The sequence below is a fragment of the Thamnophis elegans genome, chromosome 2, assembly GCF_009769535.1.
Source record: "Thamnophis elegans isolate rThaEle1 chromosome 2, rThaEle1.pri, whole genome shotgun sequence".
Lineage (NCBI taxonomy): Eukaryota > Metazoa > Chordata > Lepidosauria > Squamata > Colubridae > Thamnophis > Thamnophis elegans.
Genome location: NC_045542.1, coordinates 173,713,368 through 173,732,929, shown reverse-complemented (window position 1 = coordinate 173,732,929; position 19,562 = coordinate 173,713,368). Strand labels below are relative to the sequence as shown.

General features: G+C 43.1%; 1 protein-coding gene across 1 annotated transcript in view; it reads right to left on the bottom strand.

Moving 5' to 3' along the window:
- Nucleotides 1-19,253, bottom strand: part of LOC116502611 (zinc finger protein 420-like) — a 49,202-nt gene extending 29,949 nt beyond the window's left edge. The window contains exons 1-2 of the mRNA XM_032208482.1: nt 19,165-19,253; nt 18,807-18,921 (exon numbers count right to left, since the gene is read on the bottom strand). Coding sequence (XP_032064373.1) covers nt 18,807-18,912 — 106 coding nt within the window. The 5' untranslated portion in view covers nt 18,913-18,921; nt 19,165-19,253. The remainder of the gene's footprint in view (nt 1-18,806; nt 18,922-19,164) is intronic.
- Nucleotides 19,254-19,562: the final 309 nt, after the last annotated feature.

Below are 19,562 nucleotides of genomic sequence, written 5' to 3'. Positions count from 1 at the left end.
AAGATTCTAGACTGCGCCAAGATGGACAAGTTAACTAAAGAAATCCAAGGAAAGAAAGAGACAGAATATTATTTAGTATGGGAAAAATGGTACAGGTGGTTGGAGGAAAGAAACAAAGATTAACATTAGAACCTAAAAAAGATAAACATTATAAACCAAGGAAAAATGTTACACAAGTAAAAGAAGCACAAAGTTTGCCTGATGTGTATAGCCCAAAAATGGATAGATAAATAAATGATAATGAAATAAGAGGGTTAAAAATGGAGAAATCCAATGGAAGTGTATTAGGAGGGAAAATATTGTATATAAAATGGTACCGATTCAAAACTGCTACTGGAAGGAACATGAAGCTCCGGTGTGTTGTATAAATGTTGTATCTATGTCTTTGTTATTATGTTTAAGTGTTTAAAATAATAAAAATAAAAAAACATTTACTAAACAGAATCTGGGGATAGAAATGACAAAACATTGTGTCCCAACAAGACAGTCTTCAGAGGAAACTAACCTGCTGAAAGCAACCTGAACCTGCTATTCTCCTTTCCATGGTGCTCGGAATCAGGCAAATAACACTGCCAGAACAAGAGTGGGGGTGGAAGGAGAGACGAATGGAGTGTACTGTACACCAGCTTGACTTCTTGAAGGCAAGAGACAATACAAATCTAGTTTATATCCCCCACTTACTTCATTTGGAGGTTCAACCACCGATTCAGCTCCGCCATAAAGACCGGAAACCTTCATACTATGTTTCCCTGTGAGGAAGACATTCATGATTAATAAGTATAAGTATAATCTTTATTGCCATTGTACTTAAATACAACGAAATTGGTTATATAATAGCAAAATAGAAGGAGATATCATTCTTAAGAGAAGGCATAGACGAGGTAAGATAGCTGGGATCTCTCTGGGGAGCGAAGGACCTTCGGTTACCTCCCAAGGTGTCCTGACTTGACTCTTTCTCAGATACTGCTCTGAAAAACAGATCCTCAGGGGAATTTGATGGATTCCTCCTTCCTTTAGGATCTCTGAGCTCCACAGTGAAGGACTTGAAATAGGAGGAAGGAGAAAAGGAAAATAATTTATGGACATCACACAACATGAAGTGAGATTTAGAGAGATTTATTAATATTTGTAGGCCGCCCTTTTCCCTGAGGGGACTCAGGGCGGCTCACATAAAATAGGGGAAGGGGAGATACAGACATTAAGATAAGACATATAATAAAATAATAAACAACATACATTCATCATTCGGGAGGGGAATTATCCTTGTCCCCAGGCCTGACGGGCGAGCCAGTTCTTCAAGGCTGTGCGGAAGGCCTGGACGGTGGCGAGGGTGCGAATCTCTACGGGGAGCTCGTTCCAAAGGGTCGGGGCTACTACTGAGAAGGCCCTCCTCCTTGTAGTTGCCAGCCGACACTGGCTGGCCGATGGTATACGGAGGAGGCCTAATCTATGTGATCTTATTGGTCGCAGGGATGTAATTGGCAGAAGGCGGTCTCTCAAGTATCCAGATCCACTGCCATGTAGGGCTTTATGGGTGACTAATAGCACCTTGAAGCGCATCCGGAGATCGACAGGTAGCCAGCGCAGCTCGCGGAGGATAGGTGTTATGCGGGTGAACCGAGGTGCACCCACAATCACTCGCGCGGCCGCATTCTGTACTAGCTGAAGTCGCCGGATGCTCTTCAAGGGCAGCCCCATGTAGAGCACGTTGCAGTATTCCAGCCTAGAGGTCACAAGGGCCCGGGTGACTGTTGTGAGAGCCTCCCGATTCAGGTAGGGTCGCAACTGGCGCACCAGGCGAACCTGGGCGAATGCCCCCCTGGTCACAGCCATTAAATGGTGGTCAAACGATAGCTGTGAGTCCAGGAGGACTCCCAAGTTGCGAACCCTCTCTGAGGGGTGTAGAATTTGACCCCCCAGCCTGAGTGATGGAATATTGGTCGAATCTCTGGGAGGGAAACACAACAGCCACTCGGTCTTTTCTGGGTTGAGCACGAGCTTGTTAACCCTCATCCAGTCCATAACAGCTTCGAGGCCGCGGTTCATCACGTCTGCCGCTTCATTGAGTTGGCACGGGGCGGACAGATACAGTTGAGTATCGTCCGCATATTGATGGTATCTAATCCCGTGCCTGCGAATGATCTCACCCAGCGGTTTCATGTAGATGTTGAATAGTAGGGGGGATAAGACCGAGCCCTGAGGCACCCCATAAGTTAGGGGCCTAGGGGACGATCTCTGCCCCCCCACTAACACCGACTGCGACCTGTCCGAGAGGTAGGAGGAGAACCACCGCAACACGGCGCCTCCCACTCCCACCTCCCGCAGTCGTCGCAGAAGGATACCATGGTCGATGGTATCGAAAGCCGCTGAGAGGTCGAGGAGAACCAGGATGGAGGAATGTCCTCCATCTCTGGCCCTCCAGAGATCATCGGTCAATGCGACCAAAGCGGTTTCTGTGCTGTAACCGGGTCTGAAGCCTGACTGGAAGGGGTCTAGATAGTTTGCTTCCTCCAAGGACCGCTGGAGCTGGAAGGCCACCACCTTCTCAACAACCTTCCCCAGAAAGGGGAGGTTGGAGACTGGACGATAATTATTAAGGATAGCTGGATCCAAAGATGGCTTCTTCAGGAGGGGTCTCACCACCGCCGCTTTCAGTGCGGCGGGGAAGTTCCCCTCCCGAAGTGAGGCGGTGACAACCGCCTGGATCCAGCCTCGTGTCACCTCACTGCAGTTAGTAACTAACCATGAGGGACACGGATCCAGTACACAGGTGGAGGTACTTACAGCCCTCATGGCCTTGTCCACATCCCCGGGGGTAACGTCTTGAAACTCAACCCAGAGTTGTTCAAATTGATCCTCCTGTGCCTCGGCTGGAGCTGCAGGGGTGGAGTCCAAGTCCGACCGAAACCGAGCAATTTTGTCCGCTAAGAATTGGGCATACTCTTCGGCTCTGCCCTGCAAGGGTTCCCCCGCTTCCCTTTTGTTCAGTAGGGAGCGGGTTATCCTAAACAGGGCGGCCGGGCGGGACTCAGCGGACGCAACCAAGGTGGCTATATGGGATCTTTTTGCAGCCCTAAGTGCCCTGGTGTATTCCTTGGTGCAGGTGGTTACCATTGCTCGGTTCGCTTCGGACTTATCGGACCTCCAACGGTGCTCTAGGCATCTCCTCCGGCGCTTCATCTCCCGGAGTTCCTCAGTGAACCAAGGAGGTCTCCGGGATCCGCCGCCTCGGAGGGGCCGCAGTGGCGCAATCCGGTCGAGGGTCTCCGATGCTGCCGAGTGCCACGCAGCAACCAGAGTCTCCACCGGACTGTGGGCGAAAGTGTCAGGAATAGCCCCAAGCTCTGTCTGGAACCTTGACGGTTCCATAAGACGCCTGGGGCGGAACCACCTGGTCGGTTCCTCCTCCCTACAGTGGGGGTTTGGTCTCCGAAAGTCGAGCCTCAGTAGGCAGTGGTCTGACCACGACAGGGGTATGATGTCGTTCCCCCTCAGACCAAGATCACAAATCCACTGCTCCGAGAGAAATACAAGGTCAAGCATGTGTCCCGCCGAATGGGTTGGGCCTCGAATTACTTGGGTCAAGCCCATGGCTGTCATGGAAGCCATGAACTCCTGCGCCCCCTCCGAGTTTTCACCGAGCGACGGCAAATTAAAGTCCCCCAGGACCATCAGCCTAGGGAACTCAACTGCCAGCTCGGCTACCGACTCGAGGAGCGAGGGGAGGGCTGCTGCAACGCTGTTGGGAGGCAGGTACGTTAACAGCAGACCCACTTGACCCTTGAGGTCCAACTTTAACAGCAAAGACTCACACCTGACAATCTCCGGAGCAGGGACCCTACGAGGAACTAACGACTCTCGGATAACAGCGGCCACACCCCCACCCCTTCCCTGGGCTCTCGGCTGATGTAGCACCTGAAATCCTTCTGGGCACAGTTCTACAAGGGGGACTCCTCCCTCTGGGCCCAGCCAGGTTTCAGTAATACATGCCAGGTCTGCCCTCTCATCTAAAATTAAGTCCCGGACGAGAGGAGCTTTATGTACAACAGACCTGGCATTTAGCGACAACAGCTAAATTCTTGATCCCTGAACACAACCTCAAAGTGCCCAATATTCCTCAAGGAGCTGAGAGTGGAATGAATGGAACTGTGTCCAACAAGAATTAGTGAAACACCTCCATGTAGCACCTCCATGTCAGAGGAGTCTGGAAGGGATTGGGTGAAGAATTCAAACTCTTTATTCCCTCAAAGCTCATCTAGACTCCAGAGACAAAGGTCTCTCACCTCCAACTTGACCTGTTCTTCTGCCTGGCTCAGGAGGAAGCCTTCCGCCAGGGCCACTGCCTGGGAGCTGGTCTCTGCTCCACAATCCCGCACCCAGCTCTCCATCTCTGGGAGCAGGATAGCCAGGAGCTGCTCCAGAACCACCAGGTCCAGCATCTGGGCTTTGGTGTGCTTATGTGGTCTCAGCCATCGCCTGCCAAAGTTGTGGAGTCGGCTGCAAAGTTCTCGGGGACCTTCAGCCTCCTGGTATTGGAGGCTCCTGAAGTTGCAGGGCTGAACTTCTGAATGGAGGATGGTTTCCTCCTCCAGGAACTTCTGCCGGCTTTTCCTGATCTCCCCACAGCTCCCAGGCTGAAGAGCACAAGGGCCTTTTGGAGTGGCTTCACTTGCTAAAAGTTGTGTCTCCATCCTTTCTCTGGGCTGCAAGGCAACTCCAAGTGAATCTTTTCTTGTGGATCTCCAACCGCTTTGCATTCATAGGGTGCTTTTTGTTTTTGCAGGACTGACCACCGCAGGTTACTGTATATACTCGAGTATAAGCCTAGTTTTTCAGCCCACTTTTTGGGCTGAAAAAAGCCGCCTCGGCTTATACTCGAGTCAGTGAAAAATTTGCCCGAAATGGAGGAGAAAAAGGGGTGGGGCCATGCCGCTGGGTGACACTCGTGAATGGCCCAGTGCCCCTGTGAGTTTCCCCTCCCTCTGTGTCAGTTTGCCGCACAGCGCGCACCGCACCATCCCCCCTCCTCACGTTCTAATGTAATGCAGGGCTGTCTTACGATTCCCCTTCCTCCCCCTCCTGCCGCTCTGCAATGATGTCCCACCTCCTCCTTGTTATGGCAAGCAGCCACATAGCGATGTCCCACCTCCTCTGGTACAGTGATCCAATGATAGGAATCACTGTGCCGTGTGTCATAGGAGGCGGGACATCGCTCCCGCGGCTGCACGGGACATCATCATCACAGCGGGACATCAGCATCATGAGGTGAGTGAAGTATTTCATTGAATACACCGCTAGTTTACTGTTTTTCTTTGAAATAAATATTCAAAAACATTATTGGTATCTATTTTTATTTTTGAAATTTACCGGTAGCTGCTGCATTTCCCACCCTAGGCTTATACTCGAGTCAATAACTTTTCCAGTTTTTTGTGGTAAAATTAGGTGCCTTGGCTTATATTCGGGTCGGCCTATACTCGAGTATATACGGTATTCTGCTCTCTTTGCCCAAGAGATACTTTTGCCTTGAAAACATTAGAAATGGCTTTGAGTTTGTGTAGCTGAGATGGAAAGAAAAATAAATCCCAAGAATTACAAAGTGGAGAATTCAGCCACTGAACAACCTTCACCCAACCTGCCCGGAGCCCCAAAGGGGTCATCCCAGAGCAGGGCCGGGAAGGAGGCAGCTGGAGAGGCAGACAGGGTTGGGCCCTCGAGGAGCCGGGTGCGAATCCTGCCTTCTCCTCCCCGGCTTCTCTCCTCTCCTGCTGGGTCTTCCCACTTCATGCAAAGGACGGCTGGGGAGCATGGGACCCAGGGTTGAAACCGCCAAAGGGCCGGGAGAGGGTCTCTCTCTCTCCTCCGCCTCTCTTTGCCCGGGAAGAGCCCCCAACTCACCCGGGACACGTCTGGATCTGCCACGCCCCCCCCAACTCTCCTGCAGACTCTCCGCCTCCTGCGGAGCCCCAGGCGTTAAGGAGAGCGAGTGCCGCATCCTAGAGCGGCAAGGCTCTATGAAGTCGTTTCCTTCACGTCCTCCTCTGCAAAGGCAGCCGTGACTTTTTTATCAAAATTTTTTAATTTTTAATTTAAAACAAATACAACATACATGCTATAGAAAGTGTATCAGTTGGTTACAAATAGACTTTTATGCATCTCTTCCACAGTCAACAAACATAATTCATGTTAACTCGAGCATTTTAACTCAAATATTCATACATATCACCATCATCATAAATCCATTTTCATTTGACTATAATTATTATTTAAAATAATAATAATAATAATAATAATAATAATAATAATAATAACTCCGCCGTTGCCGGTCCCAAGCCCGGATGAGAAAGGAGGAAGGTTGGGATCAGGTTGGCATCTGGTCCCGTAAAAAAACCCCCGCCAACCCATACAATATGGTGAAAAAAAAGAATAAGAATTCCATACCGCATCGGTCGTCGCGCGGGTTAACAAGGGCCGCGGCGGATGTTGGGGTCCCTGGACATCCGTCGACAAGTGGGCTACAAGTGGACCAGCCAACAAAACGACAAAAATATAGTGCAGATGAAAACCGTGCCATAATGGCCTGTTACTACAACTCAGAGCCAGAAAAAAGAGGATATTTAAAGCGAATGTATGAATTATGGAAACAACAATATCCAGATTCAAATGTTAGTGAACAACGACTAGCAGATCAAAGGCGATTTATTATACGGAATAAAGTGTTTAGTGAAGTTGAACATGAGGAAATTCAGGCAAATTGCAAAACCCAAAAAACAATATCACAAGCGGAAATAACTGATATTCAAGACACAACTAAAGACACTATAGTAGAACTCCCAGAAGAAGCTCTCAGGGAGGAAATAACATCACCACCACTAGAACCAGTTATCACTGAACCAACTGATGAACTAACTCAAAAACAAAAAGAATTGAAGGATAAGATCATGGAGCATTTTCTGCTTAATGAGGAAAGGCAACGTTTACCATCACTAAAAACTGTGCCTAAGAAAATTTTGGCCCCCATCATGAAAATGGTTAATGCAGTGTTTTCAACAATTGAACCGGGATCCATCTTGGAAACAAACCAGTTAATGTACAGCGCAGCTGTAATAGTCACTAACGAACTAGGCATTAAAATTAAAGTACCTAGTCACACAACAGAAAAAGCATCAAAGCCAAAGTGGAAAATCCGTCTAGAACAAAAAATCAAAAAATTAAGGGCAGATGCTAGTAACTTAAAGAACATGCATGAGCAACGGCTTAAAAACAACAAAATCATAGATCGGCTAATCAGAAGATATAGATTGGATACAAGAAACATCAATGAAGCTGTAGAGATTGTAAAACAGCAGATAACAGCAACAGCTAGAAAAATTGAAAGATATGAGGCACGAATCATCCAATATAAACAAAATCAGCAATTTCGATCAGACCAACGGCGTTTTTATCAAAGTCTTAATGTGAATGGTGACACCAAAAGTGAAAAACCAGAAAAGCAGGCCACAGTTGAATTCTGGAAAGAATTGTGGGAAAATGCAAAGGACTACAACAAGGAAGCAAAGTGGATACATGACTTTGAGAAAAGCATTGGCAACAAACAAATGCAAGTATTAGAAATAACAACTGAGATGATCAAAAATCGAGTTAAAAAGGTAAAGAATTGGACATCACCTGGAAAGGACCAATTACATGGTTTCTGGCTCAAATATCTGACCAGTTTACATGCAATATTGGCCAGGCAACTGAATGAAATTTTACAAAAGGGCCAAATTGATGAATGGTTGACAACTGGAAAAACATACTTGATTCAGAAAGATCCAACTAAAGGAACAACACCTGAAAACTATAGACCAATAACATGCTTACCAACAACCTTCAAATTACTCACAGGCATTATTGCAGATAACATGATGGATTATTTGGAAACAAACAACATCTTGCCAGTAGAGCAAAAAGGCAACAAAAGAAGGAGCAGGGGCACAAAAGATCAGCTTCTAATTGATAAAATGATATTAGAAAATTGTAAGAACAGAAAAACGAACTTGAATATGGTCTGGATTGATTACAAAAAGGCATTTGACTCACTGCCACATAGTTGGATCATAAAATGCTTAGAAACAACTGGCATTAGCAAAAATATTACATCCTTTACTGAAAAGGCAATGAAACAATGGAGAACTGAGTTGGCAGTAGGGAATGAGAGCTACGGAATGGTTAATATCAAGCGAGGAATTTTCCAGGGTGATTCACTTTCACCTCTTCTCTTCATCATCGCAATGATCCCACTATCAGTAATCTTAAAAAAAATGAAATTAGGCTACCAAACAGCCAAAAAAGCTGAAAAAATTTCGCATTTACTATATATGGATGATTTGAAACTCTATGGAAAGTCAGAAATAGAAATCCAATCATTGACAAATACAGTCCGAGTATTCAGCACCGATATTTCAATGCAGTTTGGCATGGAAAAATGCGCCACTGTATCCATAAAAAGGGGCAAAATCACTGCATCTGAGGGAATTGAAATGCCCAATGGCCAACTAATTAAATGCAAAGAAAATGAAGCCTACAAATACTTAGGCATTCTGCAGTTGGATAACATCAAACATGGAGAAGTAAAAACTATTGTCAGGCGAGAGTACACCAACAGAGTTAGGAAAATTTTAAAATCTAAATTGAATGGTGGAAATACAATCAAGGCCATAAATACCTGGGCAATACCAGTTATAAGATACACAGCTGGCATAGTTAACTGGACACAAGCTGATTTGGACCTTTTGGACCGAAAAACCAGGAAACTAATGACAATACACTACAGTTTACATCCACGTGGTGATACTGATAGACTATATCTGCCCCGAAAATCAGGTGGCAGAGGATTATTACAAGTGAAGCAAACAGTTGAAGAAGAAAAACATGCACTGGCTGATTATTTAAAAGACACTCAAGAACATCTATTAATCGAAGTAAAGAACAAAAATCTACTGAAGGCCCAACAGACAAAACAAGAATACAGAAAAGATGTGATAAAATCAAGAATGGAGAGTTGGCAGAACAAAGCACTGCATGGTCAATTTCTGGAAAAAATAAAAGATAAAGTGGACAGTGAACAAACTTGGTTATGGTTAAAAACAGGTACATTAAAGAAAGAAACAGAGTCACTAATCCTGGCTGAGCAAGAACAAGCTATCCGCACAAATGCCATTAAGGCCAAAATCGAAAAATCCTCTGATGATGCCAAATGCAGACTTTGCAAAGAAGCTGATGAAACTGTTGATCACATACTCAGCTGCTGTAAAAAAATCACGCAGACTGATTATAAATTGCGGCACAATTCAGTAGCACAAATGATCCATTGGAATTTGTGCAAAAATTATAATATTAAAACAGCAACAAACTGGTGGGAACATCAGCCTGAAAAAGTCACCGAAAATCAGATGGTCAAGATCTTGTGGGATTTCCGTATACAAACCGACAAAATACTGGCGCATAATACACCAGACATCACACTGGTTGAGAAAAATAAGGTCACAACCATAGACATCGCAATACCAGGTGATAGCAGGGCCGCCGAGAAGGAACATGAAAAAATCGCAAGATACCAGGACTTAAAAATCGAAATTCAACGACTATGGCACAAACCAGCAGTGGTAATTCCAGTGGTAATTGGCACACTGGGTGCTATTCCAAAAGCACTGGAATTACATTTAAAACAGTTAAAAATTGACAAAATCACCATCAGTCAAATGCAAAAAGCCGCACTGCTTGGATCTGCACGCATATTACGAAAATACGTTACGACGTCCTAGGCCCCTGGGTGGGGCCCGACTAGTAACCAATGCCAAATCCGGCGAAACAACTGGCCGCTGTGATACAATTGTACAATAATAATAATAATAATAATAATAATAATCCGCCGTTGCCGGTCCCAAGCCCGGATGAGAAAGGAGGAGGTTTGGGGTCAGGTTGGCATCTGGTCCCGTAAAAAAAACCCCGCCAACCCATACAAAATGGTGAAAAAAACAAATAAGAATTCCATACCGCATCGGTCGTCGCGTGGGTTAACAAGGGCCGCGGCGGATGTTGGGGTCCCTGGACATCCGTCGACAAGTGGGCTACAAGTGGACCAGCCAACAAAATGACAAAAATATAGTGCAGATTAAAACCGTGCCATAATGGCCTGTTACTACAACTCAGAGCCAGAAAAAAGTGGCTATTTAAAGCGAATGTATGAATTATGGAAACAACAATATCCAGATTCAAATGTTAGTGAACAACGACTAGCAGATCAAAGGCGATTTATTATACGGAATAAAGTGTTTAGTGAAGTTGAACATGAGGAAATTCAGGCAAATTGCAAAACCCAAAAAACAATATCACAAGTGGAAATAACTGATATTCAAGACACAACTAAAGACATTATAGTAGAACTCCCAGAAGAAGCTCTCGGGGAGGAAATAACATCACCACCACTAGAACCAGTTATCACTGAACCAACTGATGAACTAACTCAAAAACAAAAAGAATTGAAGGATAAGATCATGGAGCATTTTCTGCTTAATGAGGAAAGGCAACGTTTACCATCACTAAAAACTGTGCCTAAGAAAATTTTGGCCCCTATCATGAAAATGGTTAATGCAGTGTTTTCAACAATTGAACCGGAATCCATCTTGGAAACAAACCAGTTAATGTACAGCGCAGCTGTAATAGTCACTAATGAACTAGGCATTAAAATTAAAGTACCTAGTCACACAACAGAAAAAGCATCAAAGTCAAAGTGGAAAATCCGTTTAGAACAAAAAATCAAAAAATTAAGAGCAGATGCCAGTAACTTAAAGAACATGCATGAACAATGGCTTAAAAACAACAAAATCATAGATCGGCTAATCAGAAGATATAGATTGGATACAAGAAACATCAATGAAGCTGTTGAGATTGTAAAACAGCAGATAACAGCAACAGCTAGAAAAATTGAAAGATATGAGGCACGAATCATCCAATATAAACAAAATCAGCAATTTCGATCAGACCAATGGCGTTTTTATCAAAGTCTTAATGTGAATGGTGACACCAAAAGTGAAAAACCAGAAAAACAGGCCACAGTTGAATTCTGGAAAGAATTGTGGGAAAATGCAAAGGACTACAACAAGGAAGCAAAGTGGATACATGACTTTGAGAAAAGCATTGGCAACAAACAAATGCAAGTATTAGAAATAACAACTGAGATGGTCAAAAATCGAGTTAAAAAGGTAAAGAATTGGACATCACCTGGAAAGGACCAATTACATGGTTTCTGGACAAATATCTGACCAGTTTACATGCAATATTGGCCAGGCAACTGAATGAAATTTTACAAAACGGCCAAATTGATGAATGGTTGACAACTGGAAAAACATACTTGATTCAGAAAGATGCAACTAAAGGAACAACACCTGAAAACTACAGACCAATAACATGCTTGCCAACAACCTTCAAATTACTCACAGGCATTATTGCAGATAACATGATGGATTATTTGGAAACAAACAACATCTTGCCAGTAGAGCAAAAAGGCAACAAAAGAAGGAGCAGGGGCACAAAAGATCAGCTTCTAATTGATAAAATGATATTAGAAAATTGTAAGAACAGAAAAACGAACTTGAATATGGTCTGGATTGATTACAAAAAGGCATTTGACTCACTGCCACATAGTTGGATCATAAAATGCTTAGAAACAACTGGCATTAGCAAAAATATTACATTGTTTGTATGATGTAATAATAACGTTGTCCTCGGCTTGTTACACTTTTCAGTTTGTTTTTAATTCTAAAGGGTGGTATCGAAAATTCTGCAAATGTTTCATAAAGTATAGCTTCTTTAATGCTTCTCATTCCTCCTGCGCTCTGTCTTTTGAAATAAATCTTCTGTATGGCTGCCCCCCTTTCAAGCGTTGCATCTCTTTGTCCCTCCGAAGTAAACCAGATGCCCAGCGTGTCAGCAAGTTGAAAGACTTCATTTCTAACATTCTTCATTTGTATTTCAGGAACATTCAAACATTCAACGTTCTCACTTTTTTCTTCATATTTTAATGTTAAATAGTCCAATTTTTTTTCAAATCTTTCATACGAGTCAAACAACTTTTGAAATGCAGAGAAAATCATTTGAAACGAATCATTTGAAGTGTATGTAGTCGCCATGTTGTGACGCAGCTAGAAGCTTTAAAATATTTGCAAGTAAGAACACGCTGGGAGCTTTGCGATCTTATCTGATCTTAGACCAACACAGCCAAGCAATAAAAGTGTCAGATTGTGAAAAGCCAAATTGGTTTACAGCCCACTTAAGAAGAGTCAAAGGGAATGTTGGAGTAATCTTTCCTTTATCCACGTAAATATCATTAAAACCACCGGCCATAAATCCATTAAAAAAAAACCAATTCGCCGCTAGATTTTTCTGTTCTTTGGCTTCAGTTAGCTTAAATTTTAATGTGGACCGTATCTCTTTGAGTAATAAAATCAGCTTACCAGTTGAAACCACTTCCACCATTCTTAGGAGCAACCTGCAGTTTCAGTTAGCTTACAGCTAATCCAGGAGCTGGCAAAAATTCCAAGCCCCCAGAGACGTGCGAACGTCTCTGAGGTCACTGGATCTCCCCTAACCTTTCACTGTCTCTACGGGACAGCTAGGATCGGAAACGACCCGTACAATTTCCTTCGGAATAGGGGAATTTCAGGAATAGCCTGAAACTCCGTCTTCTCACTGCTAAGCCCCGCCTTCTTCCTCCGGCAGCCATGACTTTTGTCCCCCTGTGGGCCAATAGGGAAGCACCTGATGTTCCCTTCCCTTTATGGAGATGAAGAAAAAATCTCGCTGGAGAATTTGAACTCACTTCCCACAAGAACAGCCGCCCTGTAGTCTCGGCAGAGATTGGGGGAGGCCTCAAAAAGATCCAAAAACCCCAATATAGGGAGATTATGAGAGGAGGTTTAAAAGTTTTATCTAGAATATGTTATACAGATGTATTGTGATTGGATGATTTTAGGATGATTTAATGGAATGTTATTATATAATCCTATTCTAGATTTTGAATATTATATATACCGTATATACGCGAGTATAGGCCGACCCGAATATAAGCCGAGGCACCTAATTTTACCACAAAAAACTGGAAAAGTTATTGACTCGAGTATAAGCCTAGGGTGGGAAATGCAGCAGCTACCGGTAAATTTCAAAAATAAAAATAGATACCAATAATGTTTTTGAATATTTATTTCAAAGAAAAACAGTAAACTAGCGGTGTATTCAATGAAATACTTCACTCACCTCATGATGCTGATGTCCCGCTGTGATGATGATGTCCCGTGCAGCCGCGGGAGCGATGTCCCGCCTCCTATGACACACGGCACAGTGATTCCTATCATTGGATCACTGTACCAGAGGAGGTGGGACATCGCTATGTGGCTGCTTGCCATAACAAGGAGGAGGTGGGACATCGTTGCAGAGCGGCAGGAGGGGGAGGAAGGGGAATCGTAAGACAGCCCTGCATTACATTAGAACGTGAGGAGGGGGGATGGTGCGGTGCGCGCTGCGCGGCAAACTGACACAGAGGGAGGGGAAACTCACAGGGGCACTGGGCCATTCACGAGTGTCACCCAGCGGCATGGCCCCGCCCCTTTTTCTCCTCCATTTCGGGCAAATTTTTCACTGACTCGAGTATAAGCCTAGGCGGCTTTTTTCAGCCCAAAAAGTGGGCTGAAAAACTAGGCTTATACTCGAGTATATACAGTAAAAGGACGTAAAAACAATAATAGTCAAATTAAGGTTGAGATATAATAATTGTGATATACAGGAATATAGGTGAATTTAAAATGTGCGATTTGATATGAAAAGCAGGTGGTGACTATGGAAGAGATGCATGGAAATACTGTAACCAACTGACACACTTTCTACAATTTGTAATGGAAGATGGTTTTTTTATTTTTATGTTTGTCTTTGTTTAAAAACAAATAAAAATTGTTTTGTTTTTTTAAAAAGATCCAAATCAAAGGTGTTTTGCTCCCGGTTCGGCTCGGTCAAACCAATAGTAGCAGTGGCCCGAGCCTCCGCCCAACTGTCCAGATGCTTCTATGCATGTGCAGAAGCTTTTGCGCAGAAGCATTGTCCATGAGTATGCGCAAACTAGTAGTAAAAAGATGGGAAACCAACCACTGGTCCAAATCCTGTCATAAACAGCCAGGCAGTCAAAAGAGAAGGGCCCAGAGGCTCTCTGGGAAACCCAGCTTATGTCTTGTGGTTGTTGCGAACTCTGATCTTAAGTGGAGGAAAGTGTGACACAGCCAGGGAAGCCACAATCACAAAAATGATTTTTATGCATGTTTATTTCTTTAATTCAATAGACAAGTGCCTTTTTCAAATTATTTGCTCAGTCTCACAGTGAGCAAAAAGGGCAGAGACCCCTCCAACAACCTCTGATGAACACCCCAAAGGTGACCCACCTTTGATGCCCGCAGACAGACTCTGAAGAAAAAGAAAAAAGAAAACCAGTTCCAAAATGGAGAAAAAGCTGAAACCTATGGATATTCCAGAATGGTTACCTCATAATGAGGTAAAATTTTACATAGGAATTGAGTAGGAAATTCACCTCAACAAATGTGACTAGGAAGCTTAAGCCCTTTGGAGAATTTAAAGCACAGCTATATCATTAGTACCCAGATTACTGGTGACAATATGCCGACTTTGTAAACTGCTCAGTGTGTGTTATGAAGCATTATGGTGAAAGATAAGTCTAAGTGGAATTGACATTGCTATATAGTTTCTCCCGAACATGGAGCCTTTTGTGAGAAGTAAGATGACCATTCAGAGCAAAGGTCTTTCCACATTCCATGCATTTAAATGGCTTCTGTCCTGTGTGGATTTTGTTATGAGAAGCAAGACTACTGCTCTGAGCAAATGTCTTTCAACAATTCATGGACATATGTTTTTTTCCACTGTATGGATCTTTTTGTGGCTTCTAAGTCTACTGCTCAGAGCAAAGGTCTTTCCACACTCCATGCATTTAAACGGTTTCTCCCCTGTGTGCATCTTTTTGTGGGTAGTAAGTCTATGGCTCAGAGCAAAGGTTTTTCCACACTCCATGCATTGAAATGGCTTTTCTCCTGTATGGATCTTTTTGTGACTACCAAGACTACTGCTGAAAGCAAAGGTCTTTCCACACTCCATGCATTTATATGGCTTCTCCCCTGTATGAATCCTGTTATGGCAAAGAAGATCACAATTTCGAGCAAAGGTCTTTCCACACTCCATGCATTTAAACGGTTTCTCCCCTGTGTGAATCTTTTTGTGGGTAGTAAGTCTACTGCTCCGAGCAAACATCTTTCCACACTCCATGCATTTATATGGTTTTTCCCCTGTGTGGATCATCTTATGGCGATGAAGACCTCCATTTTGAGCAAAGGTCTTTCCACACTCCATGCATTTATATGGCCTCTCCCCTGTATGTATCATCTTATGGGAAATAAGATTACCTTTTTGAGCAAAGGCCTTTCCACATTCCATGCATTTAAATGGTTTCTCCCCCGTGTGGATCAACTTATGAGAAATAAGACCTCCATTTCGAGCAAAGGTCTTTCCACATTCCATGCATTTAAATGGCCTTTTTCCAGTGTGGATCATATTATGGCAAACAAGACTATCATTTCGAGTAAAGGTCTTTCCACACACCATGCATTTATAAGGCTTCTCTTTTGTGTGAATTACTTTATGAGATGTACAGATGTTATTATCAAGAGAAAGAATGAATGTTCCATTGTAATTTTGTCTGTTGTGTCTTCTTATACCATCTTCTTCTTTGTTTTGGGTTAAATAGTGTTCATTTACATGTAATTTCTCTTTAATTAGCTTTTCTCCTGGATGGAACTTTTTGTGAATACCAAAATTACTGCTGAGAGCAAAGGTCTTTCTAGATGCCATACATTTATATGGCGTCTCCCCTGTATGTATCATCTCATGGGAAATAAGATTACCTTTTTGAGCAAAGGCCTTTCCACACTCCATGCATTTAAACGGTTTCTCCCCTGTGTGGATCAATTTATGGGAAATAAGACCTCCATTTCGAGCAAAGGCCTTTCCACATTCCATGCATTTAAATGGCCTTTTCCCTGTGTGGATCATATTATGGCATACAAGACTATCATTTCGAGTAAAGGTCTTTCCACACACCATGCATTTATAAGGCTTCTCTTTTGTGTGAATTACTTTATGAGATGTACGGAAGTTATTTCCAAGACAAAGAATGAATGTCCCATTGTAATTTTCGCTGTTGTATGTTCTTATAGCATCTTCTCCTTTGTTTTGGGTTAAATAGTGTTCGTTTACATGTAATTTAGCTTTAATTAGCTTCATACTTTTCCCAATATATTTTTTCCTCATTTTCTCTTGTTGGGCAAGAAAGTCATACATTGGAGCATCAATGGAATATGATCTTTCCTGATTCCAATTGTTTGGCTGGTTTCTTTCATGGCTTTCTAATTCCATTTGAATTCCAAAGTTCTCCGTTCCATCTTGAGCATTGATCACTGGGAACACTTCACAGGAATCTTGATTCTCCTGCCCATTACCTTCAAAGGAAAAGAGAAATAAAAATGATAAGAAGGTTAAAGAAAAAGATCAAACTGTAGAAAGTCAATGAATTATCTTCTGAATTTTTCTGAAATTCCATTATGTTGTATTTTGCATGATTACAGTGCTGTGATACGGATATTATTTTTATATTCATGAGTCATGAAAGCTTTGAAAATGTCTAGAAAATATCTCTTTCCTTCCAATTATCTCTATATATGTAAATCTCACTCAAAGTCAGTTTTGAGTTAAGGAAACATCTGAAGAGGAATTAGGAAAAAACCTAGGATTTATTGGGGTGGGTTAAGGATAAAAGTCTCACTTTCAAGGGCTCTTCTCAGTTTGCAGAGAAGAGACCCCTAAACTACGATCATGTGAGATCAGTAGTGCAATATCTCATGCTAGTACTTTAGGACTGTGTTCTCTTTGAACTGAGGACTGCATGAGATCCGGGCAAAAGTGTTTGAAACCAAAGAGGTCTTTCCTGTTTGCAAAGCCTATTGCCCTGGATCTCGTGCAGGCCTCAGTCAGCAGAGGCCTAAAGTATATAGTGCGAGATTATACAGTATGGGTAGTACGAGATTTCACGGTACTGATCTTGCATGATCTCTCACTACTTTAGGCCTGTTTTCTGCAAATGCACCAAAGTAGGCAAAGGAACTGATGTCTCACTACATTGACGCAAGTTTAGTCTCAGCGGGATAAGGTGGGGGAATAAGAAGGGTGAACGTTGCAGCACCTCTGCTGTCATTTATAAGTGTGAATGATGGCCATAGTGCTGCAACATTCGTAATTTCAGAGGCTGTGTCTGAAATTGGGGGCGAGGGTAAATGCACCAAAGCAGGCAAAGGAACTTATTGCTTGCTACATTGATGCAAGTTTAGTCTCAGCGGGGTAGGGTGTTTATAGGCCAAGTGGGATTAGACAGTATGAATTTGTCTTCAGTGCATAAGCTCTCAGTGTACGTAAAAGCTATGTGATAAATCATGATCATCATCATCATAAAAATACATTCACCATAAATCATAGGATACAACACTTAGTGATAGTCACAGGATACTAAATAACCAATCAACACAAAGCGTGCTAGGAAACTAAATAAAACAATGTAAATCGTAGATACAAGCAATAAAATTATAGTCGTAAGGCCAGATCCTTTCCTTCCCCCTTCCTGGAGACAATATCTGATTAGTGATTTTTAAATAAAAAAACTAACTATAATCTGTCTTCTTGAACTCTCTGATTGGGGACTAGAAAACTCTTACCCAGAGAGACCACATTCCTATGGTTTTCAAGCATGACTTCAGAATGGAGTACTTTTTGGTCAGGATGCAGTTGAGACCATTCCTCCTCAGAGAAATAAACAGCCACCTCCTCGAAGGACACAAGACTCTCCTGAACATGGAAAAAAGAACGCAACAGGGGGATTTGCAAGATCTGTTCATCTTCATCAATGATTTAGAAAAGGGGATAGAAGGGGAACTCATCACATTTGCAGAGAACAAATTGACAGAAATACCAATACTCCAGAAGATGAACTTGGGATAAAGAAGGATCAACAGCTTGAGCCCTATCTAACTAATGAAACTCAGTAGCTAGAAATATAAGGTTTTACATTTAGGAAAGACAAAACAAATGCACAGGCATAGAACAGGTGATACCTAGCTCAACAGTAGTAAGTGCAACAGGGATTTTGGAGTCCTAGTCCACAATCACTTCTACTTCCACTTCTACTCATAGTTGGGGGGAGGGGGACCTAGCAGAACAGGTTAACCAATGGTCTTTAAAAAACATTTCCTAAATAAAATCGGAGGGTAATAAAAGACAAACCAACCTGTCCCAGTAATATACTACAGAGGAAGCTATGCTGATTGAGAGCAACTTGAACCTACAATTATGCTTTCTATGCCGCTCAGGAACACAAAAATAATCCAGTCCAAAGAAGGAAGAGAAATAGAAGGAGAGAGCACTCTGCACACCTGCTTTACTTCCTGAAGCAAAGGGAGAATACAAAACTAACAATTTTTGCCTTTCTTACTTGATTTGGAGGTTCAACCACTGTTTGAGCTCCATTATAAATTCCCGAAAACTTCACTCCTTGTTTCTCTGTAAGGAATAATTTCAAAATGCATAATTAACAAAATAGGCAGAGGTATTCTATAGAAGACAAGGGATAGTGAAGGTAAGACAGGTGGGTAATCTGAAGATCCTTCAATTACCTCCTGAGGTGTCCCGACTTGGATCTTCCCAAGGGATCCTCCTGCAAAATGTCTCCTGAGGGGGATTTGATGGATTCTTCTTTCCCTCAGGGTCTCTGATGTCCATATCGCAACACTTCAAATTGGAGGAAGGAAAAAAGAATTAATATACATCACACAAAATAAAGTGAATTCTTATATTCAGAATTCAATCTCAAAGACCCCAGAATCCATCAGTGAGGTTGAGTGAGAAATCTATGGAACAATGTCCTACAGGAACATCACCTATTATGAATGCCAGAGAAGTTTGGGAAGGAGGGGTGAAGAATTCAAACACGTTTTCTATTCTTTTGAGCTCCCTAAGAGTAAAGTGTCTCACCTGCAACTCAGCCTGCTCTTTCTTCTCCTCCACCTGACTCAGGAGGAAGCCTTCTGCCAGGGCCACCGCCTGGGAGCTGGTCTCTGCTCCACACTCCCGCACCCAGCCCTCCATCTCTGGGGGAAGGATAGCCAGGAGCTGCTCCAGAACCACCAGGTCCAGCATCTGGGCTTTGGTGTGCTTTTCTGGTCTCAGCCATCGCCTACAAAAGTTGTGGAGCTTGCTGCAAAGTCCTCGGGGACCTTCAGCCTCCTGGTATTCGAGGCTCCTGAAGTTCCAGGCTTTAGTGTTTGACCACATGGTGGTTTCCTCCATCATTCATGCAATGCGGGATTGAACCCGGAGGAGGGCTGGGCACGTGTCTCTCTTTCTCCACGGCCTCTCTTCGCATGGGAAGA